The 24,824-nt window shown below is 43.4% G+C and overlaps 1 protein-coding gene across 1 annotated transcript in view; it reads left to right on the forward strand.

Annotated features, from left to right (window-relative positions):
• The window catches only part of LOC141231541 (protein ELYS-like), a 114,367-nt gene that overhangs the window by 35,920 nt on the left and 53,623 nt on the right, over positions 1-24,824 (forward strand). Inside the window, exons 12-21 of the mRNA XM_073667725.1 lie at positions 6,280-6,408; positions 6,485-6,575; positions 6,678-6,767; positions 10,839-10,979; positions 11,618-11,722; positions 13,476-13,569; positions 14,498-14,615; positions 18,143-18,199; positions 18,464-18,610; positions 24,572-24,759. Coding sequence (XP_073523826.1) covers positions 6,280-6,408; positions 6,485-6,575; positions 6,678-6,767; positions 10,839-10,979; positions 11,618-11,722; positions 13,476-13,569; positions 14,498-14,615; positions 18,143-18,199; positions 18,464-18,610; positions 24,572-24,759 — 1,160 coding nt within the window. The remainder of the gene's footprint in view (positions 1-6,279; positions 6,409-6,484; positions 6,576-6,677; positions 6,768-10,838; positions 10,980-11,617; positions 11,723-13,475; positions 13,570-14,497; positions 14,616-18,142; positions 18,200-18,463; positions 18,611-24,571; positions 24,760-24,824) is intronic.

Raw genomic sequence — 24,824 nt, forward strand, 5'->3', positions numbered from 1 at the left:
GATGAGAGTCCTCTCATCCACACCCGGGTACCATCCGCACATTAGACCGCATGAAAAGCGCATCAACATATACAGTGATGCGGATTCCATGCGGTCTAATGCAAGTCAATGGCGGCAAAAGAGCAGCGTTTCCGCAAAATTAATTGACATGCTGCGGATTTTTGACCGCAGCGTTTACGCTGCGGAAAAATCCGCATCATGGGCACAGCACATGCGGATTTCCATTGGGGAACATTGCTGCCCTTCTACCATGCGTTTTTCATGCGTTTCCGCAACTGCAAAAACGCCGCGGAAACGCATGAAAAACGCATCGTGTGAACTCAGCCTAACTTCAACCGTCTTGATTATAAAAAAAAATCTGGGATGGATTGTAAACTGGAAGAAATCAGATCTTATACCAGGAAGAAGAAGAAACATCTTCCTAGGAATCCTCCTAGACTCAAAACTAAAAATATCCCTTTTACCAGTCATAAAAACAAACTTAGAGACAGAGTCCTCGCTTTCGGAAGGAAATCACAAATCTCCATCTGGGAAAGCATGAAAATTTTAGGATTAATGACAGCTTCTATACCCAGAGTTCAGTGGAGCCAATTCCACTCGAGACAACTACCGTATATTCCGGCGTATAAGACGACCTGGTGTATAAGACGACCCCCCCCTACTTTCCTGTTAAAATATAGAGTTTAGGATATATTCACCGTATAAGACTACCCCTTTTCCAACGCATACCAAACACCGGTAAAAATTTAAAAAAAACAGATTTGAATTTAACATGGTCCTTTTTTAATTTAAATTCTTATGACATGCAGGTATATAGCAGGAAAACTGTTACTCATAAACATATTAAAATAGGGGGGACCCCACGTCATTTTTTGGGGGGGTCCCCCATTCTAATAGCTAGTAAAGGCTAGGTATTCAGCTGGGGGCTGATATTAGTAGCCTGGGAAGCTCCGTGGGTATTACCACCTTCCCAGACTTCAAACATCTGCCCCAGCCGTCTGCTTAACCTCCGCTAGAGACTATAATGATGGTGGATCCCACGCCAATTTTCTTTTTAAAAAATCCTTTATTTTAACACTAAATGACAATTGAGGGGTTAATAAAGATGCAGTCCCTAAATTATTATTAATTTTGTAATTAATTTTTCCCAAAAATGTTGACGTGGGCTTCGCCATATTTTTGTGTCCAGCCAGGTACAGCAGGCAGGAACGGGCTGCCCCCAACCACCAGCTGCCTATTTGTACCTGGCCGGACACAACAATATAGGGAAGCCCTTTTTTTTTTAATTATTTCATGAAATAATTAAAAAAAAAAGACGTGGGGCTTCGCCCTATTTTTGTGTCCAGCCAGGTACAACTAGGCAGCTGGGGGCTGGAATCTGCAGCGCAGGGAGACCCAAGCTTTCTGGGCCCCCCCCGCTGCAAATTGCAGTCCGCAGCCACCCCGGAAAATGGCGCGTTCATAGAAGCGCCATCTTCTGGCGCTGTACCCAACTCATCCAGGGCCCTGGTGCGGTGGCTCACTGGGTAATAAAGGGGTTAGGGCCAGCTTGGCATTATCAGCTGGCCCTAAGCCCGAAATTCATGGGGTCACGCCAATATTAGACATGACCACCATGAATTTCTAGTAAAGTAATTAAAAAAAACACAACACCCAGAATAAAGTCCTTTAATTGAAATAAAGACACAATTTTTTAATGTTCTAAATTAAACCATACTTACCGTCACGCCCATTCCAGCTGAAGCCAACGATCTCCTGCAATAAAAGTAAAATAATAAAGCAACCTCATCCTTACCTTTCCATGGTTCCCAGGACCGGTCCAGCTCTGCTACATTCACATGACAGGCTGCACCGCAGCAGAACGCTGCCGTTCAGCTTGCCATGCGGCAGACACTGAGAAGCGTAGGCATGCTTGTGCTCCTCAGTGTCTGACTGTGACGGCATCCAGATGAGCCGAGATCATGTCCAATGAACTCGGCTCACCTCATGCACGTCACTGACAGCGTGGGAAAATTCTCCTCCCCGCATGCGCAGTAGAAGTTTCCCACGCTGTCAGTGACGGACGTCCAGGAGGTGAGCTGAGTTCATTGTCGGCTCATCTGGATGCCGTCACAGCCAGACACTGCAGAGCGCAAGCATGCCTGCGCTTCTCAGTGTCTGCGGGATGACAGGCTGGATGGCGGCGTTCTGCTGCGGTCCAGCCTGTCATCTCGATGTAGCAGAGCTGAAGCTGTCGTGGGAACCATGGAAAGGTAAGGATGATGTTGGTTTATTATTTTTCTTTTATTGCAGGAGATCGTTGGCTTCAGCTGGAATGGGCGTGATGGTAAGTATGGTTTAATTTAGAACAATAAAGAATTGTGTCTTTATTTCAATTAAAGGACTTTATTCTGGGTATTTGTGTTTTTTTTAACTTTTACTATGGTGTTAGTAATGGGGGTGTCTTATAGACGCCTCTCCATTACTAACCTGGGCTTGATGTCACCTGGCATTATAAGCTGACATCAACCCCAACCCTATTACCCCCTGCCACCGCACCAGGGCAGCGTGGAAGAGCGAGGCTAAGTGCCAGAATTGGCGCATCCTATGGATGCGCCATTTCTGGGGCGGCTGACGGCTGGTGTTTCTAGCCTGGGAGGGGGCCAATATTCATGGCTCCCTTCCTGGGCTATTAATATCAGCCCCCAGCTGTCTGCCTAGCCTTTGCTAGCTATTAAATTAGGGGGGACCCCACGTCATTTTTTTTGGGGGTTCCCCCATTTTAATAGCTAGTAAAGGCTACGTATTCAGCTGGGGGCTGATATTAGTAGCCTGGGAAGCTCCGTGGGTATTACCCTCTTCCCAGGCTTCAAACATCTGCCCCAGCTGTCTGCTTAACCTCCGCCAGAGCCTAAAATTAAGGGGAACCCCACGCCAATTTTTTTTTAAATAAATCCTTTATTTTAACACTAGATGACAAGTACAGTAACCAACACTATCACTGTACTTCATATATATGTGACTGACATGTTTCTATCTATCTAATCTATGTGTGAAGCTCTATTCTGTCTGTTATAAATTGTCGGGTACCGCTGCTGAATTGCCGGCCGGCTTTTTTAAAGAGACGGTGCATGAAAACACTATTATTTGTTTTAATAAATCCTTTACACTAAATGACAAGTACAGTAAGCAACGCTGTCACTGTACTTCATATATATGTGACTGACATGTTTCTATCTATCTAATCTATGTGTGAAGCTCTATTCTTTCTATTCTAAATTGTCGGGTGCCGGCTTATGCCGCTGCTGAATTGCCGGCTTTTCATATATTGTCACAGAAGCGATGCGAACTTCCCTGCTCCGGACACAGCGCAGCGCTTCTGTGACAAGTGAAAGCTGTCGGCACAGAAGCCCTGCGCTGTGTCCGGAGCTGGGAATACGCAGCGATGTGTCAGTTTCAGCACAGAAGCGCTGACTGTCTGGACCTACCGCCGCCGTATTTTAACTCCCTCCACCTTATATTAACTCCGACATGGCAGGGATACGGCCACGGCAGCTTATTAACACCCCCAGAGTATCCCCGCATGTCAATTTCTGAAAGTTCAAAAGCATTACCGGCGTATAAGACGACCCCAGACTAGACAGAAGATTTTTCAGTCTTCAAAAGTCGTCTTATACGCCGGAATATACGGTACATCAGATTCTAACAACCTGAAACAGGAAGATGGACGGTCTAGACAAGAAAATAAGCTTGTCTGTGATAACCAGGAAGTCATTAACATGGTGGACTTCCAGGGCCAACCTACAGAAGGGGATTATGTGGAAGTTGTCTCCATTTGTAACAGTCACCACCGACGCAAGCAACAGTGGCTGGTGGGGTCCATATAAACGATCAGTACCTACAAGGTACCTGGTAGGGGCGAAACCTTCCCAGATCATCAAACCTCAACTCCAGGCAGTCTGGGAAACATTAAAAAGATGTCGGGCAGACCTAAAGAACCAATACATCAGAATCCTGTCAGACAATATCACAACAGTGGCCTTTCTCAGACATTAAGGGGAATCAAGACATCACCATCTGCAAGATTTAGCAGGAAAGATTTTTTAGTGGGTAGAAGAAACAGTACTATCAGTAAGTGCAATACACCTGAAGGGGTCTCAGAACTCCGTGACAGATTTCCTCAGTCGGGAAACAGTGCAACAGTCAGAATGGGAACTAAAGTGGGAAGAATTCCATCGCATAATACATCGATGGGATACTCAGTGGTATCTGTTCATCACAAGGAAAAACGCACAAACAGCCAAATTCTTCTTCCTCGATCCAAAAGACAGGCTAACAGGGGTAGATGCTTTGTCCCAGAAATGGGACATGGACTTGGCATATGCCTTTCCTCACTTGCTCTTAATTCCAGCAGTGCTAAGGAAGATACTGGAAGACCAAGCCAAGGTAATAGTAATATTACCCTTTTTGGCCCAGGAGAAGCTGGTTTCCTTTACTGAAAAAATGTCCCTAAAAGATCCAATCGTTCTTCCAGAGAGACTGGATCTGCTGATCCAGGGGCTGATATACCATCCCAACGTAAAGTTCCTCCAACCTGCATCCTGAGAGGCAGATCTTGAGATCTAAAGATCGTTCAGATTCCGTCAAATCAACTATGCAAAATAGTAGAAAGCCAGTAACATCAGCAATATACACGAAAATCTGTGGAAAAAATTGTGCACAGTATCAAGAAACTGACAGATTTCTAGTCCTAACATTCTAAATATACTAGAGATTCTACAGACTGGATTTCATAAAGGCCTAAGAGCTAGCACCCTAAAAGTGCAAATTGCAGCCTGTGGAGACACTGGGTCTTTCATGGGCATAATACTACTCAGACAACACAGGGTGAGAGTAAAACAGTGTGGCAATACTTTATTAAACCACCAATAACACCAAGGCGGATGGGAGAAATACAAGCATCGTCAACGATCCATACCTAAGGCTCTAGACGACTGCATTACCGTCAGGCTAGATCCAGCTTTTTTTTTACCAAAAGTAGTAACTTTTCATATGAGCAAGGAAATAGTCTTACCCTCTTTTTGCCAAGGCCATAAAAATAATCAAGAACTGACTTCACTCCCTGGATGTCAGGAGAGTAGACCCTAACCTGTTCGTACAGTTTGCAGGCAAAAACCAGGGGAAAAAGACATCAAAAACAGTGCTGGCAAGGTGGGTTAGGTCAGTGAGAAGTCTGACCTGTTCGTCTGAAGGAAGATCCTCTCCGGATAACATCAGGGCCCATTTGGCTAAAGCAGTAGCCACATCACGGGCAGAACGAGCAGGGGCCTCGGTGGACCAGATTTGCAGAGCTGCAACATGGACAAGCCTGAACATCTTTTGCAGACACTATAAACTGGACATTCTATCAGGCCAAAAAATGGCCTTCAGAAGAAAGTCCTCAAAGTAGTTGTCCCACCCTGAATGTATACTCTGGTATTCTCCTGATGGTGATGTCAGGAGGGACATTCTGGAAAGTAGGCATTAGTCCACCGGTAATAGGTTTTCCAGGAGTCCATCATGACAGCACCTATTACATTCCCTCCCTAACATTCCAGTCTGCGTCTGTGAAGGTAACATAGATAGAAGGAAACTAAATAAAATAGAGTGCGTCCGTCATGGTGTGGTACTTGGAAAATTACTGGGGTTTGGGTGGAGGGAGAGCCTTTTATCCTCTTGTGTGTTCCTGTCCCTATCAAGGATACGAAGGACGACCTCCTGATAGGTTTTCCAGGAGTCCATCATGACAACACTATTACCGGTAGGACTAATGCCTACTTGTCTTGCAGGCTGAGTTAGGGGCATGTATACAGCATTGTTATACTGCTGTATATCAGGGCTGGAAGGTGGTGGTCTTACCTCATATGGTAAAAACCTGTTGACAGGGTCCCTATAATGAGTAACTAAACCTTCACTCTAAGTCTGGTGTAAAAAGCCTTGAAAAGTCGCAACATTTTTGTACAACACGAGGCTGCTCAAAAATTTAGCAACTTTTGTCATTTTCACACCCAAATCTACCAGCTACAAAAGGTTGGAGAGACGGAGTTTGGCAACCCCCCCCCCTGTTTGTAAAATTTATGATGAGCTTATGGTGTTCCATCAAGACAAGCGTGAAAAACGCCCGTTTAATGAATTGGTGCTTTTAATGCTTCATGTAGATTCATTTCCAATATAAAGTGATGGTGAACTCTAGGTATATACTTAGTTACAATGTTGGTTGTCCTAGCAGTGAAGATATCATACTGCATTATTTGTTTTAAGACTCTGCACTACTTAAAGAATATTGGATCATCTTTGAATGAAGAGATTGCAGATGGTTATACCAGATGCTTAGTAGCTGGTCTCCTGTCTCCAAGCCTTGCTGATGTTCAGCCTTCCAGCCTGACTCGGGTAAGCTCCCCTTACTGCCATGTTGTATTTCACTTCCTATAAAATTCAGCCTTTACAGCTTTTATCTGATATCTAGGAAGAACAGCTACAAGCTGTGTTATCAGCTGCCATTGAAACTAGCTCCATCAGTCTTTTAACTCGTTGTATCAAGCAATGGATTGTAGAAGGTAAGTGTAAACAACAAAAAATGTATTCACATTTCTATTTGTGCAAAATACACTATTTTGACTTTTCTCACCTGGTTCTGACTTGTGTAATTCACTTTGAAGAGAAACCCAGGTCAGCTCCAAACCTTCGCTTTGTGCTTGAATGGACGTGGGATAAAGTGGTCCTTACGAAAACCAATTTTGACAGAATTGGTAAGTTTTTGTATTGTTTTTTTGTAAGTATATACTGTACATGAGGTAATGGCTCTTATATATATGTCAAAGGTAGTGTCCCTGCCTTTAATGTGAGATCGCATGCTGAGCTCTCATCTTTCCCTGCACTTGATGGCTGATTTAATCAGCCATCAAGTGCCTCCGCAGATGCAGCGGTTCTCCACCCGCGGCTGTTAACCTGTTAAATCCCGCCGACAATCGCTGATAGTGGGATTTAACACTTGCCCACCACAAGCATGTCATGTGATCGCGAGGTGCCAATGGGTTGCCATGACAGCCGGGGGTCTGCTGACCCACGTGCCTGACAGTGAATATCCTGTGACCATTGTCTCGTGGCCATCACTCATAGGAGAATCATCATTTCCGCAATACATGCTGGAGCACTGCAAAAAAATGCAATAAGAGGCAATCAAAGCATCGCGTCTAACCCAAAATGGTATCAATGAAAACATCAGCCCAGAGCGCAAAAATAAGCCAACACCCAGCCCCAGATCCCGAAAAAAAAAGAAAACATTACAAGTCTCTGAAAATGGCGACAAGTGATATTATTTTTGTTTTTTTTAAAAAAAAATTTCCAGTTTAGGAAAAAAAAAAAACCTGCATGTTTGGTAGCTGCGTACTTGTATTGATCTGGGGAATCATATTGCTAGGTCAGTTTTACAATATATAGGGAACATGGTAAATAAAAAAAACAATTGTGGAATTGTACTTTTTTTTTGCAGTTTCTCCGTATTTGCAATTTTTGACTCGTTTTCCAGTACACTATGTGGTAGAATGGTGTCATTAAAAAGTACAAGGATGCATGATGGGATTAGATACACCAGTCTGGGGCGTATTGCGAATGATTGAATTGGATACACAGGTCTGGGGTGTACTGTGCATGATAGGATTAGATACACCGGAGTGGGATGTATTGTGCATGATGGGATTGGATGCATCACTGTGGGGCGTATTGCGCGTGATGGGATTGGATACACCGGTCTGGGGTGTATTGTGCATGATTAGATTAGATACACCGGTCTGGAGCGTATCTCACATTTTGTTGCTCACTGTCAGTGATACTGACAAGTAGACTGTCACCGAGGATGGCCGGCAGCTCCGATTCTGTTAGTTGGTGCTGCTCGCTGTATCATAAGCTGGAGATAGATATGTGACCCTTTTGCCATAGAAGTGGACGGAGCGGGGTCACGCTTGCCACCACTGCTGCCATAGAAGTGGACGGAGCGGGGTCTTGTATTACACCACTGCTCCCTTAGAAATGTGTGAACCTGCTCCATCCACTTCTATATGAGCAATGGTGTAATGTGTGACCCTGCTCTATTTACTTGTATGGGAGCAGTAATATAGTGAATGGAGCAGGGTCACACATTAAACCACTGCTCCTATAGAAGCGGACGGAGCACGGTCACACATTACACCTCTACTCCCTTAGAAATGTGTACCCCTGCTCTGTCCACATCTATGGGAGCAGTGGTGTAATAGAATGGATAAATGTCCTGTAAATATATAATTTCACAAGCTCTCTACATATAATAAACTTACACCCTTTAGTGCCTTTCGTTTGGCACTAAAGGGTGTTTACCCTAATAAATGAAGAAAACGACGTGGGGTTCCTCTTATTATTGGTAACCAGCCAAGGTAAAGCAGGCAGCTGCGTGCTGATATTATCAGCCTGGGAAGGTTCCTGGTTATTGGGCCCTTCCCAGCCTAAAAATACCAGCCCACAGCCGCCCTAAAAGTGTTGCATCACATTAGATGCGCCAATTATAGTGGTTTGCCCAGCTCTTCCCGACTGCCCTGGTGCGGTGGCAATCAGGGTTATGGTAGTTGAGTTTGACAGCTGTGATTTGTGAAAAATCACATCTGGCATCAAGCCCTGGTGTTAGTAATGGAGACGTGTCTATCAGACACCCCCACTACTAACCCAGAAAGACAAAAACACAGACAGAGAAGTACATTTAATTTGAAAAAAACATTCCCCGGCACTTTCTCTGGTTCACCAATCTATTTTGGGGTGGTGGGGGGGGACTCCATGCTGGTCCGCTGTAGTCCAGGGAATCCTCCGTAGTCCACAAATGGAAACCTGAAGAAAATAAAGAGAGAAATAGACAAGACATTGGCCCTCGTTCACCAATTTATTTAAAAAAAAAAGTTCCCATGCAGGTCCGACGTAGTCCATGGCAACGCTCCATAGGCTGTAGCAGCAGCCACTCCAGGTCCCCATGTGCTCCACGAGACCCGGCGGCTGTGATGAGCGGTGATGTAACTACACCGCTCATCAGTCACATAGTGCTCCATACAGTATAATGGCCCCATATAATAATAATAAGCTTTATATAGCGCCAACATATTCCGCAGCGCTTTACAATTCAGAGGGACATATACAACAGTCATAAGTAACATGGTTAAAGATAATACAATAATTAAAGCAAAAATAATGACGACCCTGCTCGTAAGAGCTTACAATCTACAATGAGGTGTGGGTAACACAAAGTACAGGGGCTTATTTACAATAATGGTCCATTTAGTGCTCCATACAGTATAATGGCCCCACATAGTGCCCCTCCCTACGGGGTGATGTCCCCACATAGTGCCCCTCCATCCTGGTGTAAATGGCCCCCATCTATACAATGCATATAGAAAAAAAACACTTGTGTTTACCTTCCCTGTGCGCCCATGCAGCACGGCTTCCTGTTCTGTGTGTTTTGATCAGAGCACAACAGCTTGATGATATCCCTGCTGTGCTCTGAGCAGGTTGATGGGGAGCACAGCATGTGTATGTGTGTATGTACACACATACACACACACTCTCACACACACTCTCACTCTCACACACACTCTCACTCTCACACACACTCTCACTCTCACTCTCACACACACTCTCACTCTCACACACACTCTCACTCTCACACACACTCTCACTCTCACACACACTCTCACTCTCACACACACTCTCACTCTCACACACACTCTCACACACACTCTCACTCTCACACACGCTCTCACTCTCACACACGCTCTCACTCTCACACACACTCTCACTCTCACACACACTCTCACTCTCACACACACTCTCACTCTCACACACACTCTCACTCTCACACACACTCTCACTCTCACACACACACGCGCACACACACACACACACTTCTCAAAAAAATAAAGGGAACACTTAAAGAACAGAATATAACGCCAAGTAAATCAAACTTCTGTGAAATTAAACTGTCCACTTATGAAGCCACACTGACAATCAATTTCACATGCTGTTGTGCAAATGGAATAGACAATAGATGGAAATTATTGCCAATTATCAAGACACACTCAATAAAGGAGTGGTTCTGCAGGTGGGGACCACAGACCACATCTCAGTACCAATGCTTTCTGGCTGATGTTTTGGTCACTTTTGAATGTTGGTTGTGCTTTCACACTCATTGTAGCATGAGACGTACTCTATAACCCACAGAAGTTGCTCAGGTAGTGCAGCTCATCCAGGATGGCACATCAATACGAGCTGTGGCAAGAAGGTTTGCTGTGTCTGTCAGTGTAGTGGCCAGAGGCTGGAGGCGCTACCAGGAGACAGGCCAGTACACCAGGAGACGTGGAGGGAGCCGTAGGAGGGCAACAACCCAGCAGCAAGACCGCTACCTCCGCCTTTGTGCAAGAAGGAACAGGAGGAGCACTGCCAGAGCCCTGCAAAATGACCTCCAGCAGGCCACAAATGTGCATGTGTCTGCACAAACGGTCAGAAACCAACTCCATGAGGGTGGTATGAGGGCCCGACATGCACAGATGGGGGTTGTGCTCACAGCCCAACACCGTGCAGGACGCTTGGCATTTGCCACAGAACACCAGGATTAGCAAAGTGGCCACTGGCGCCCTGTGCTCTTCACAGATGAAAGCAGGTTCACACTGAGCACATATGACAAAGCTGTGATATTTCTATTGTATCAAACTAAGCCCGTGTGTGATCGTAGTGCAGAACTGGAATAAGCCTTCTATGGTAAACATTCATAAGGCCGATCATCAGCTAACGTGTTCTCTCTCCCGCAGGTGCTCAGCTTTTTGATGGTTCATGCCATTTCATTGATTCTCAGACACTCCAGTCTCTACACCACTGTCAGCTCCGCCTCAGTAACCTTACAATTGTCTTGAACTGTTTTAGGAAAGAGGCCAAAGAGCTTACAAAACAAGGTACACAAAGGTCTACCTAACGCATCTGTGTTTTGTTTTTCTTTGTTTTTTCATAACAACTCTAATTATAATAATATAAACAAGCTAGAATTTTAAGTTTGCCTATCATTACGAAATCTAAAACTTATAAAAACTATCGACGGATGAAACAAATGGGAATTTGTTCGGTTTTGAGAGCAGTGACCACTCAGCAGTGAGTGTCTGTTGCTGGATTTGCAAGTGGAGTCAGAGGCCGGGCAGTCACAGCTGAAGTGCTACAAGTGCTGAGCTGCCACCATCCTTTCAGATCCAAACTTCTTCCATGTCAGCAGGTTTCTCAATCAGTATCAACATTTGAATTAGTTTGTGATTAGGACAAAATGCTAAGAACCGTACAAAAACGTAACTTTTTCTACATAGACCCTTTCCCTCACCATGGGGTGCATTTCATTGAGTTTTTCTAGTACCCAGAAGTTAAGGAAATCAAGTTGACAATTATTCTTCTTGGCTTCTACCCAGTCTAATGCAGTTTTCATTTGTCAGCGGATTTTTGCCCTAGGCAGTATCATCAAATAAGTAATGTGTATCAAATACAGCAAAATATTTTAACGTATTTCCTACATTATTTGACTTGAACATTTCCTATTTTCCTTCATTAGGATTAGTTAACTTAACCAATAAGCTTTCAGTGACCAAGCTCTTAAGTCACTATGCCTCTGTAGTCCTTTGGTTTTGTCGTTGTGGTCTTCTGCCAGATAACCCAGGTAAGGGCTTGCTCCCACTTGCTGTTCAATCCAATAAAAAAATCAGATTGCACTCACCCCAATGTTACCCTATGGTGTAGCTCACATCTGCGATTATTTTCTCATGCGAAAACGATTGTACCCGAGAATTGGATTGTACGCGCCCATATAAGTCTATGGGTGCGTGTGAAACATCACACTGCACTTGGATATCACCCGAGTGCAGTGCGATTCCCGCCGGCAACAGGAGATGGAGAAATGACTTTCTCCGTCCCCTCTCCAGCTGTGCTGCGATCCCCTCATGCGAGAGAATCCGGGCACTGACACTCGGCTCACGCTCCCAGCAGAGCAGGAGCCCACACTCATTAGCATTTCTGATGCCATAAGCTAGTGGGACCCCGGCATAAACCTTCAGGGCAGAAAACATCTCCAATGCACAGCCTTTTTGGGTCCGAGAACAACATGGTCTGATCGAACCAACTCCATGGCCTGCAATAGTACTAAAGACTTACCTTCTGAGACATTTACTTTATATTGAAAGTATGTGCCATAAATAACAACTAGTTGCTGGTTCAATTTATAGAGCTCCCACTCGTGAGGAAAATAGAGGTACCATTCTAATTGGTTTGCTGACCAGAAAGTAAGAGACCATGCATTCAGCTCTATACATTGTAGTATACAGTACAGACCAAAAGTTTGGACACACCTTCTCATTTAAAGATTTTTCTGTATTTTCAGGACTATGAAAATTGTACATTCACACTGAAGGCATCAAAACTATGAATTAACACATGTGGAATTATATACTTAACAAAAAAGTGTGAAACAACTGAAAATATGTCTTATATTCTAGGTTCTTCAAAGTAGCCACCTTTTGCTTTGATGACTGCTTTGCACACTCTTGACATTCTCTTGATGAGCTTCAAGAGGTAGTCACCGGAAATGGTCTTCCAACAATCTTGAAGGAGTTCCCAGAGATGCTTAGCACTTGTTGGTCCTTTTGCCTTCACTCTGCAGTCCAGCTCACCCCAAACCATCTCGATTGGGTTCAGGTCTGGTGACTGTGGAGGCCAGGTCATCTGGCGTAGCACCCCATCACTCTCCTCCTTGGTCAAATAGCCCTTACACAGCCTGGAGATGTGTTTGGGGTCATTGTCCTGTTGATGCCTTCAGTGTGAATGGACAATTTTCATAGTCATGAAAATACAGAAAAATCTTTCAATGAGAAGGTGTGTCCAAACTTTTTGTCTGTACTGTGTGTAGGACACTGAAACAGTCGAGTGTTTCCCTTCTCCCATCATCTACAATGCATATAAGGGCCATTCACGCATGTGACATTTCTTCATCTGATCTACTCCTTTCTGTGCTACAGGAATCAGGATTCGCACATTCTGCCACAATACGGCTCCCCCAGAAATGACCCCACAGCACACCATAATTACCTTCCCTTTCAGTGCTATGCCTCGCTGGTCTTCTCCATGACATATAAAATACATATGACCAAGCACATGGTTGAGGGCACACTGAAGGGTATCCTGGGCCACAGATTATGCACTTTTGATCTAGAGCAAGAATTTTTTTTTTTAATTAGCCAATGGCCTTGTTGGATAGGTCATCAAATTTGTTGTGACCGAACAACCCCCTTAACTAATAAATGTTTTGCTGCAATTGTCACGATTTTCTTGACCAAAACAAAATGAATGTACTTTTTGTTTTTCATTTTGCTATATACTTGTGTTTATTCTCCCTTTTTTTTCCTTGTTCATTCGGTCAGATGGAGCCGTGCAGTTGACCAGGCCATACTACAATTATCAACTGGTTCAGCACTACTATGCTGAGCGTCGGAAAAAGCTGGAGCATTTGTCTAGGTAGTGAAAATGTTGCTCTGTTTTCTGTAATACGGACTTCAGTTCCCTACCACTTTTTCTAGTCAGTTTGTCAGAAATCCCTATTGGAGCTCATTCAGACGTCCATAAAAACTGTCTGAGATGGAACTGCAATGCACATTCTGGCCACTGCTCTCCAGACTCGAGAGTGACCGGCTCATAGAAATACATGAAGCTGTCACGCTTGGGTCTGGAGACCCGCAGCCAGTCTGTGCATTAGCGTCTGTGCTTAGACGTCTGAATAAGCCCTTTGCTGATGGTGGTTTTTTTTTTTTTTCCCTTGACACAAAATTGAAAAATCTAAAGGAAAGAGTCTTGCTCCTTTTATTGGATTTATTCCCCAAAAATTGCATGCTAGGTAACACATTCATCCTTCTCCATCACCCCATTTCTGCCGCATGAAAGTGCACACATTTTAGTTGGAGCAGAGAGCTTTTGGTGTAAATGCCATCATTGGGACCGGATTGGATTAGGTTCTTCTGTATAGATCAGAGGCTGTTAATTGCTGTCCGACCTACATGTTACTTTGTGCTGCTGGAAAGCCACAATTACAAGGTTCTAGAAGCGCTGGAGTGTCCAGGTCTGACCGTATATAAATGACTCTGGGCTGAATACTTATTGACAACATCCAAATCTGAGACTGTTAAGGGGGAGAAAAAAAGTAACATTTAATTAAATATAAGAAAACATTTTAAATTTGTAAATGTATATGGCCATGATAACAGATGAATAAAACTTCTCAGACATTTTCGGAAGGCAGAGATTACAAAATTAAAAAATTGTTCTGAAGGCCAAACGTGACCCTTGCCTTTAAGGAGTTATACAAACTGATTAATAATATTGCGCAACATTTTTTTTTATTGCTTTTAGGGGTATAAAGGTAACACTTTTTATGTTTCCTATGTTACAGAGGTAAATGGAATTCTACCTTGATGATCGATAACCTGATTTCTCGGCTTGGAGAAAGAGTTGAGCATTTATGGAAGAGAGACGGTGGCTCAGGCAAATATCCACCTGCTACCTTGCATGTAAGAAAAACCAATAAGGCAATCTTATGTTTATGCCATAACTGTTTAGTACTGTTCCAATCACTTCAAACCCATTTAACTATACATCACAGGCCAAGTTCTTTCTCTTCCAAAGTGTTAATGCTAATTGGGTGCTGAAGTGGAACTTACAACTGAACCTCATTGAAATGCATGTTCAGTGTAAAACAGCATGGAAAGTATCTGATCTGTTTCTGCTGTGGACTCTTCATTATGATCAGTAAAGGTTCTGGTGTGTGGTCCTCTTTAAGCGTTTGAAAACATTTTCATACCATCTTTTTATCGATTACTTCAATAAATTCTTGGATGTTAGAAGCTGGAACATTTTTCCCTCCTTTTTTCCATTGCAGTTTTAGACCTTTATACTTTATCCGGTAGCTTTAACAAAAGTTATTGGATATATCGCTACTATTTCAAATGTCTGCCTCTGAAGTTGATGTAAAGTTCCTAATGCTTAGCGGGCAACAGAAGGTTGTCCAGCAACTCAATGAAATAACTTTTATTCCTCATCCATCTCCGCCGGTCATCGATCCACCAAGGCTGATGCCGCAGTGGAGTGCTATTGAGCCCCTAATCCGTAGAGGTTCCTGAAGGGTTTAGCCTGTGGACTTCCAAAAAAAATTGGAAGGATGAGTATTATAACCCACCCTCCCCCAAATCGCACTGTTGCCTACTGAATTGCTCCTCCAAACCTCTGCCTTAGGGGCTTCCTCCTGGGTTTGTTTGGGGATTGTCTCCTTTTTATTTCCTAATTTTCAAAATGTAATTTGTAGTGCTATATCATAAAACTATTTTATCTCGCTCTCCCTGCTCGGGATAATCTGAGGCTTGACTTTTTGTTGTCAATGGGCACTTTTCACGCTGTTTGTGGGACGGTCACTTTTTTTTTTTACTGGCTTTCAGTCCTGGGCTTCTCCTTTGCCTCCATCTGTTCTTCCTGTTCGTCTACACCTCCTTTCTACAGCTCCAGCCACCTTTCTGCTGCCAACATAATTTTGGGACGCAGTTCTGTGATTTTACAGCTCTTGAACCTCTCCCTGGTACTTTTAGGCGTCGTCCTGGTCCTATTTAATTTTTTTCTATGTGCCATGTCCTTTTCCAAGGGAGAACTTATTTTAGGAAGCTTTCCCCCTGTTGCACTGGTCACCTATTTTGTTTTTGCTCTGTGACAAATGTTTATCATGTGGTCAGTGAGGCTGCCTTAACGCTTCGCCTACTCACAACCCCTTAGATTCCCCTAAAGAACTGAGCAGCATGTGCCAGGTCTTTGACTTTGGCTCAAAGTAACCTGGCCACCCTCTCCCAGTCCACAGTTGATTTCTCTAGATCGCTTGCTAGCCCAACTTGCGTGTCAATGTTTTCTTTCCTAAGTCGAGTAATTCTGCCCTGTCTCACATAGAAATTGAGGCGCATACTTCCCTATGCACAGATGCTTTCACAAGGCATAGGATTTCTTCCCACACATCCTCTGGCATTCCTCGGACAGTGCCACCGCGGATGAGATTGCGTCTGCCCCTGCCCAGTCTGATTCTCCAGGGGTTACCTCTGAGTGATTCTGAGTCTGAGCAGAATACTAAGCTAGCCTCTGCATTGCATGACCTTTGCTGGGCAATGAGGGCCACCCTCGAAGGCAAGTAAGTAGTGTCGTCCTCTCCTTCCCAAAAAGTAGTTTCCTTCCGTCAAGTCCGGCAACCATTCTCTTATCCAACCATGAAGAATTGGTGATTCTCTTACCAAAGAATGGCCGTACGGACTGACTCGTGCCTTCCTCCAGGAGGTTTGAGGTAATTTTCTCCTTGCAGAGTAATTAGTTGTCAAATTTTCTATACCTCCCTCTGTTGAAGCCCAGGTAGCTAGTGTCTAGAGCCACTACCTTGCTCTTCTCTCATTCAGTATCCCTCAGATAAAAGTTCAGGACTCTAAAAAGTGGCAGCAAGTTGATGTCATGCTTCTGTGGCGTGTCTCGTATTTCTTTACAAAAGGTGTGATTTCTTGTGGCAATAACCTCCATTGATAGCGTGCCTGAGCACACTTCCCTTTCCTGTGGGGCTCTCTTATTTTGTTCCCTATGAGGACAAGCTGTTCTTGTTCTCTGTGCTACATTGTTTTCCAAAAGTTGATCAAGTCATTCCCCATTAATGATAACATTGTTCTCCCCTCCTTGTGCCTATCCTCCTGCTGGTCCCTGTGAGTGTTTTCTCTCTGTCTAGGTATGGTCAGAGCCATTAGGGCCTATCTTTCTTATGGAAATCTTCCAGAGATCCAATTCTCTTTTTGTGATCCCTGATGGGTCACACTAGGCTTGTCAACCTCCAAGACAACCATTCCCATATTGATCAGTTTCACTATTATGCAAGCTAACAAGACCAAGGGTAAATCTCCACTGTTCAAGATTACTGCTGATTCCACAAGGTTGGTCGGAGCCTCCTGGGCAGTCTGGTTGGCTGCTATCTGGCCTCTGTCCACACTTTTTGTAAAATTTTACAAGATTTACACTATGGCTTCTGCCAACTTGTGATATATGGTGCTGCAGTCTGGTATGCGGTTTGTTATTTGTTGTTTTTCCCCAACCATTGGGCGTTCTCTGGGATGCTCACGGTCCTGTAACTCGCAATTATAGAATTGTGAAAATTGCATTTTTCTTACTGTAAAATCCCTTTCTCATTGAATATACTGGGTCACATTGCTGTTGTCTTCCCATTTTTCAGTACTTTATATGGTATGTTGAATATCTTTTTTGATTTTTTTTCTTATTCTTTCAATATAGTAGTATGAAAAATTTAAAAAAAAAGTAAAGCTGAAACTTACAAATGTTCAATTTCTTCATAATAGTCCTATGCTACTTTTTATCTCCCTAAAGCATCTCTCTCAACTAGTTTTAACCGGACAGCCCCTTTATCACTTATTTGCAGTATGGGTGATGACTTGCTAATCGGTTGGTGTCTGGGTGTTGGGACCCACACCAACGTGGAACTTTCATTCCCAAAGAGGAACATTTATCCCCGATTAGAAATGGAGCATCATATCGGATGGCTGCCCCTATAATCATGCACAGAAAATATGATAGTCATACAACTTAACTCGGAAGAAGAATGATATACGATATGGTATTATTTACCCCTTCACAACATCTGCCATATATGTACGGCACTTAGGGTAGTGCATTCCCGCAAACTGCTGTTCATGTACGCCGCTGCGAGGTCCTGTCACTGCGCTGAATCACGATGGCTGCTGTCTCTTACAGCTGACCATCCCTGCACGTTGTCAGTTGTCATTCCAGTAACTTGGGTATCTATGGTTATGATAAATCATATAGTGAGTTAGTTGCTAGTGGTATTATCCATGGATGCACATGAGGTAAGCGACATAGTGAATCTGAAGAACTATACTTAATTTTTAATTGGAGGTATTTGCTAATATTATAACTACTGCTTGATCTTTGAGATGGGAATACCCCTTTTTAACTTTTTTCGTTCTTGCTAACTGATCTGTAACACTGTGTGTTGCAGGCACTTCTAGACGTGTATCTACTAGAAGATACAGATGAAATAAACAAACACACAATTGTATCCTTTTTCCGTTTACCAGATGACCTAAAACAAAAAGGTCTCATGATTTCCACCATATTTGTGATTTATGCCAGACAAAGGCGTATGGTTTAGTGGAAAAGGCCTGGCTTAAAGTGCAACTCTGTGGGCCAAAAGTTCACCAATTTCACAAATTAAGCTAGAGTTCTCTTGTCTAAACCAAAACATATAGTTTTGTGCAAAATATTTATAATTATTTACAAGACTATGTATTGCAAATAACCTTAACCACTTGTATACCAGATGGTCTATTTTTTGTTGGATGTCATGTACTCGTTCTCAGATAAGCCGGATTCTTCCATAGAATCATTTCCCGCAGCTTTTTCCATCCCTTGTGGTCTAATAAAACTTACTCAAGGCTTTTGGCTTCTGGATCACAATGATTATCAGGTATTGTTTTTACTGTTTACTTGTATTTTTAATTATTATAGTACCCTTAAGGTTGTGTAGATATCTGGACTGGTAATATCATCCTGGTAATTCTACTGAACTCAACCGGTTCAGTAAAAATACCTTTTCACTTTGCTTTATAAAGAAGAAACCCCTTCAGAAATGCTGATATGTAGCTGATCTGGCTCTAATAGAAAACGGAGAATTTAGAGTTTTGTCCTTCCACACAATCCATACCATTTTACTTCAGATACACACTTCATTTACAGGGGTTGTCCACTACCGACAAACCCTTAACTCCATTCCCCCTAGAAATGAAAAGTAATGTATATTAGTCTTCCGCAACGGTTGGCAGTCAAGCGAGATAGGCGCTGCTATTCCTGGCAGGTGACATTGTTGTTTCACATGACTGCCGCAGCAAATCCGCAGCGTATTGACTGCAGCCTTTACTATTTTGTCAGAGCAGACGTCTGCGATTCTTGTCTTGTGACCACATCAACCTGTCACCCGCTGGGAACTACAGCATCGTCATTGCTCAAGGCGCTGCGGCAATTGAATATACAGTGTGTCTATGTATATATAGTCTATAATTGATATTATGTATGTTAAAGGGTTTGGGACTTTAATATTGATTCACAATCTTTAGGATAGGTCACCAGTTTCCAATCAGTGGGGGTGAGACTCTCCACACCCCCACTTATCAGCTCTTCCAGTTGCCAGTGGCAGCCAGACGTACTCAGTTGTGAAGCGGAATTACACAGTCCGACAACTGCACAGTAGTCTCTTCCGTGTACTGTACAGGCGGCAAATGTGTAGTACCAGGTTGTGGCCACTTTACAGTTGATGGCGCTGTGCAGCTCCACAGCTGACACTTAAAGCATCTGATTGGTGGGGGGGGTTAAATGTCACACCCCCAGCATTCAGATATTGATGACCTATCGTAACGATAATCCGTCACTAGCAAAGTCCCAGACAACTGCTTTTAAGGATTTTATTACTCATTTCTCTGAGCTGCCGGCTTCTGCACATCTTTAAGGTAACCTGTCACCTCCAAAAAATATGCTATTTATCTGCATATATAGTGGTAATCTGCAGGTAAGTGGCTATGGAATCATGTCTGGAAAGCTTACTGGAGAAAGGGATGAAAAAAAAGTTAATTTTCCAGAATTGGGACATGAATTCACATCCTAGGAAGGGGTCCGCATGTGTGGAGGGGATTTAGGAGCTGAGCGTCTTCCACACTTGGCTAATGCTGGCTGTAAGACATAGCTGACATCAGTCTCTAACAGCCGCTGCCGGAGCGAAGTTTCCGTTGCGATGGTTACCAATTTAAACACTGCTGCCAATCTGGTGGGGACCAATTAGTTACTATGACAGCCGGTGGTATGCTGAAGATTCTGTCATTGTCCTCTTAATACCACGATCTCAACTACAGTGGGGAAAAAAAGTATTTAGTCAGCCACCAATTGTGCAAGTTCTCCCACTTAAAAAGATGCGAGAGGCCTGTAATTGACATCATAGGAAGACCTCAACTATGAGAGACAAAATGAGAAAACAAATCCTGAAAATCACATTCTGATTTGGAAAGAATTTTTTTTAAAATATTGGTGGAAAATAAATATTTGGTCAATAACAAAAGTTCATCTCAATACCTTGTTATATATCCTTTGTTGGCAATGACAGAGGTCAAACATTTTCTGTAAGTCTTCACAAGGTTGGCACACACTGTTGCTGGTATGTTGGCCCTTTCCTCCATGCAGATCTCCTCTAGAGCAGTGATGTTTTGGGGATGTCGCTGGGCAACACGGACATTCAACTCCCTCCAAAGCTTTTCTATAGGGTTTAGATCTGGAGACTGGCTAGGCCACTCCAGGACCTTGAAATGCTTCTTACGAAGAAACTTCTTCGTTGCCCTGGCGGTGTGCTTAGTATCATTGTCATGCTGAAAGACCCAGCCACGTTTCATCTTCAATGCCTTTGCTGATGGAAAAGGTTTGCACTCAAAATCTCATGATACTTGGCCCCATTCATTCTTTCATGTACACGGAACAGTCGTCCTGGTCCCTTGGCAGAGAAACAGCCCCAAAGCATGACTTTGCCACCCCCATGCTTCACAGTAGGTATGGTGTTCTTTGGATGCAACTCCACATTCTTTCTCCTCCAAACACGCTGAGTTGTGCTTCTACCAAACAGTTCTACTTTGGTTTCATATGACCATATGACATTCTCCCAATACTCTTCTGGATCATCCAAATGCTCTCTAGCAAACTTCAGACGGGCCCGGACATGTAATGGCTTATGCAGGGGGACACGTCTGGCACTTCAGGATCTGAGTCCCTGGTGGCGTAGTGTGTTACTGATGGTAGCCTGTAAAGTTGGTCCCAGCTATCTGCAGGTCATTCACTAGGTCCCCCCGTGTGGTTCTGGGATTTTTGCTCACCATTCTGGAGATAATTTTAACCCCACGGGGTGAGATCTTGTGTGGAGCCCCAGATGGAGGGAGAATATCCGTGGTCTTTGTATGTGTTCCATTTTCTGATTATTGCTCCCACAGTTGATTTCTTCACACCAAGCTGCTTGCCTATTGCAGATTCAGTCTTCCCAGCCTAGTGCAGGGCTACAATTTTGTTTCTGGTGTCCTTCGCCAGCTCTTTCGTCTTCACCGTAGTGAAGTTTGGAGTGTGACTGTTTGAGGTTATGGACAGGCGTCTTTTATAATGATAACAAGTTCAAACAGGAGCCAGTACTACAGGTAATGAGTGGAGGACAGAGGAGCCTCTTAAAGAAGAAGTTACAGGTCTGTGAGAGCCAGAAATCTTGCTTGTTTGTAATTGACAAATACTTATTTTCCACCAAAATTTTTTAAAAAACTTCTTTCCGAATCAGACAATGTGATTTTCAGGATTTGTTTTGTCATTTTGTCTCATAGTTGAGGTCGACCTATGATGTCAGTTACAGGCCTCTCATCTTATTAAGTGGGAGAACTTGCACAATTGGTGACTAAATACTTTTTCCCCACTGTATATACTGCATTACTGTATGTGCTATAAACTATCACCGGTTTCACAAAAATGTGAATAAAAAGTTTTTAAAAGTTGAATAAATTAAAATCGCCCCCTTTTCCTCAGTTTAAAAATAAAGGAACAAAAACATTTGTTGTTGCTGCATTCATAAAAGTACAGTCCATTAAAATACGTAACGAATTAACCCATTAGTGAACTCCATAAAAAAAAAAGCTAGAATTTCATTTTTTTGGGTCACCTCACCAACCTGGAAAAAAGTAATTAATAATAAGCAAACCGTGCATTATATGTACACAAAATTGGTTTCAATAAAAATGTCAGGATAGCACACAAGAGTCTAGGAAAATGGCAACACAAAATAATGTTTTGCTTTCTAAGACCACTTAGAGGACCGGTCACCAAATTTTCCATGTTCAACTGGATATAATAATGGTTGCAGAGCAGTATAAAATGTTTGTTTTGTGTTTTTTTTCCTCTTTTTTTTTTTTTCTTAAATTTTACCCCTAATGAGTTATCACAGAGATGTCACTGGTGACGTATGGTTCTTACACCTGTATGATGCTGACCAATCCATAAGCCGGCAGCAACATAGCAAACACGCCCCACCATAGCGTAGAGCAGGTTTGTCAGTGAGTAGGATGTAATCCCGTTTATGTCTGCAGTGCGATCAGTGATTAGAAAAGAGCTGACAGAAGGGTTTATGGGACACATTTAAAGGGAACCGGTCACCCCCCCCCGGTGATATCAGACCTCTACTATGGGCATGCAGGTGATAGAAAAGTAACTCCATACTACCTGTATGGCCCATAGTAGAGGTCTGATGGGAACCTGTCACCCCCCCCCCCCCCTCGGTGATATGAGACCTCTACTATGGGCATGCAGGTTATAGAAAAGTAACTCTATACTACCTGTATGGCCCATAGTAGAGGTCTGATGGGAATCTGTCACCCCCCCGGTGATATCAGACCTCTACTATGGGCATGCAGGTGATAGAAAAGTAACTCTATACTACCTGTATGGCCCATAGTAGAGGTCTGATGGGAATCTGTCACCCCCGCGGTGATATCAGACCTCTACTATGGGCATGCAGGGTATAGAAAAGTAACTCTATACTACCTGTATGGCCCATAGTAGAGGTCTGATGGGAATCTGTCCCCCCTGGGAGATATCAGACCTCTACTATGGGCATGCAGGTTATAGAAAAGTAACTCTATACTACCTGTATGGCCCATAGTAGAGGTCTGATGGGAATCTGTCACCCCCCCGGTGATATCAGACCTCTACTATGGGCATGCAGGGTATAGAAAAGTAACTCTATACTACCTGTATGGCCCATAGTAGAGGTCTGATGGGAATCTGTCCCCCCTGGGAGATATCAGACCTCTACTATGGGCATGCAGGTTATAGAAAAGTAACTCTATACTACCTGTATGGCCCATAGTAGAGGTCTGATGGGAATCTGTCACCCCCCCGGTGATATCAGACCTCTACTATGGGCATGCAGGTGATAGAAAAGTAACTCTATACTACCTGTATGGCCCATAGTAGAGGTCTGATGGGAATCTGTCACCCCCCCGGTGATATCAGACCTCTACTATGGCCATACAGGGTATAGAAAAGTAACTCTATACTACCTGTATGGCCCATAGTAGAGGTCTGATGGGAATCTGTCACCCCCCCGGTGATATCAGACCTCTACTATGGGCATGCAGGTTATAGAAAAGTAACTCCATACTACCTGTATGGCCCATAGTAGAGGTCTGATGGGAATCTGTCACCCCCCCGGTGATATCAGACCTCTACTATGGCCATACAGGGTATAGAAAAGTAACTCTATACTACCTGTATGGCCCATAGTAGAGGTCTGATGGGAATCTGTCACCCCCCTGGTGATATCAGACCTCTACTATGGGCATGCAGGTTATAGAAAAGTAACTCTATACTACCTGTATGGCCCATAGTAGAGGTCTGATTGCAGAGATATGTGTTTTTATAAAAGCACGTTTTCTATCCCCTGTATGGCCATATTAGAGGTCTGCTATCTCCCAGGGGGTGGCAGATTCCCTTTAAACTCCGCTGTACTGCCCCTCCCTGCACACTGCCACTCATGCAGGAGGTTAGGCTAGAAGAGGTGCATCGCACACTGAGAAACCTGCTCTAAGCAATGGTGGGGGGTGTTCTTTATATGCTTTGTTGCTGCCTGCTTATGATTGGAGGAAAAGTGCACAACCCCCTGTGGAAACAAGAACACCCCCTTGCACTTAACAATTGTTAACTTGTTAGGTGCAAAATACATTGCTAATATCATCGCAACAGAGCCAAAATGAGAAAAAAACCATATTTATTCCTCACTGCAACCATTGTGTCCAGTTACACATGAAACATGTTCTCAAAGTCTCTAGTTAAATATAGAGAAATTGCTGCATGTTTGGTATCACTGTAATCGGACTGCCGTCAACCGCCAAATGAACACCCTCAAAAAAAATAAAATCCAATAATGGAGGATTGGGATGCATTTTTTTTCCTCCATGTGAACCCACTTGAAGCTTGTTTTACCATTATTCAGTATATTGTGTGGTAAAATGATTGGCACTATTCAAAATTAAAATTTGTCCTGTAAAAAATAAGCCCTCATACATTTTTTGATGGCGAAATGTAAAAAAAATGACTGCAAAAATAAAAAAATCACCATGTCCTGAAAGGGTTAAGTTTTATTCTAGCTTTTTTTCCTTTGCTCTCTTCCATAGGATGGTGCAGGGAGCTGCTAGTCCATACAGTGAGCGTGACTGGAATCACTGTCCCTGCAGTTGACGCTCTGCAGAGCAGCCAGTCAGTCTGCAGAGGGCCATTATTACCACTCATTTTGCAGAGAAATATGTTTTTTGGAGGTGATAGGTTCCCTTTAAGAAAGAATAACAGATCTTTTTTCCACTTCTAGAATTCAGTGGACTGTCTGCTCCATCCTGCCACAAGTAAGGTAATGCCATGGCAGCACAATCTGATTATAGAGACCTTAATGTGCCATGGAGACCACAGACTGGCCCTACGCTATATTCTAGCTATGAAGCCTCCAATATTCAACAGTGCAGAGGTCAAACGTCACATGACTGTATTTTTAGAAAACAGGTAAGTTTTGTTGCCTTTGTCACATGTTAATTTCTAGTTCTCTTTAGACAATTAAAGAATCATGA

Source organism: Phyllobates terribilis, unplaced genomic scaffold, assembly GCF_046119375.1.
Source record: "Phyllobates terribilis strain yellow unplaced genomic scaffold, ASM4611937v1 Scaffold_520__1_contigs__length_1232081, whole genome shotgun sequence".
Lineage (NCBI taxonomy): Eukaryota > Metazoa > Chordata > Amphibia > Anura > Dendrobatidae > Phyllobates > Phyllobates terribilis.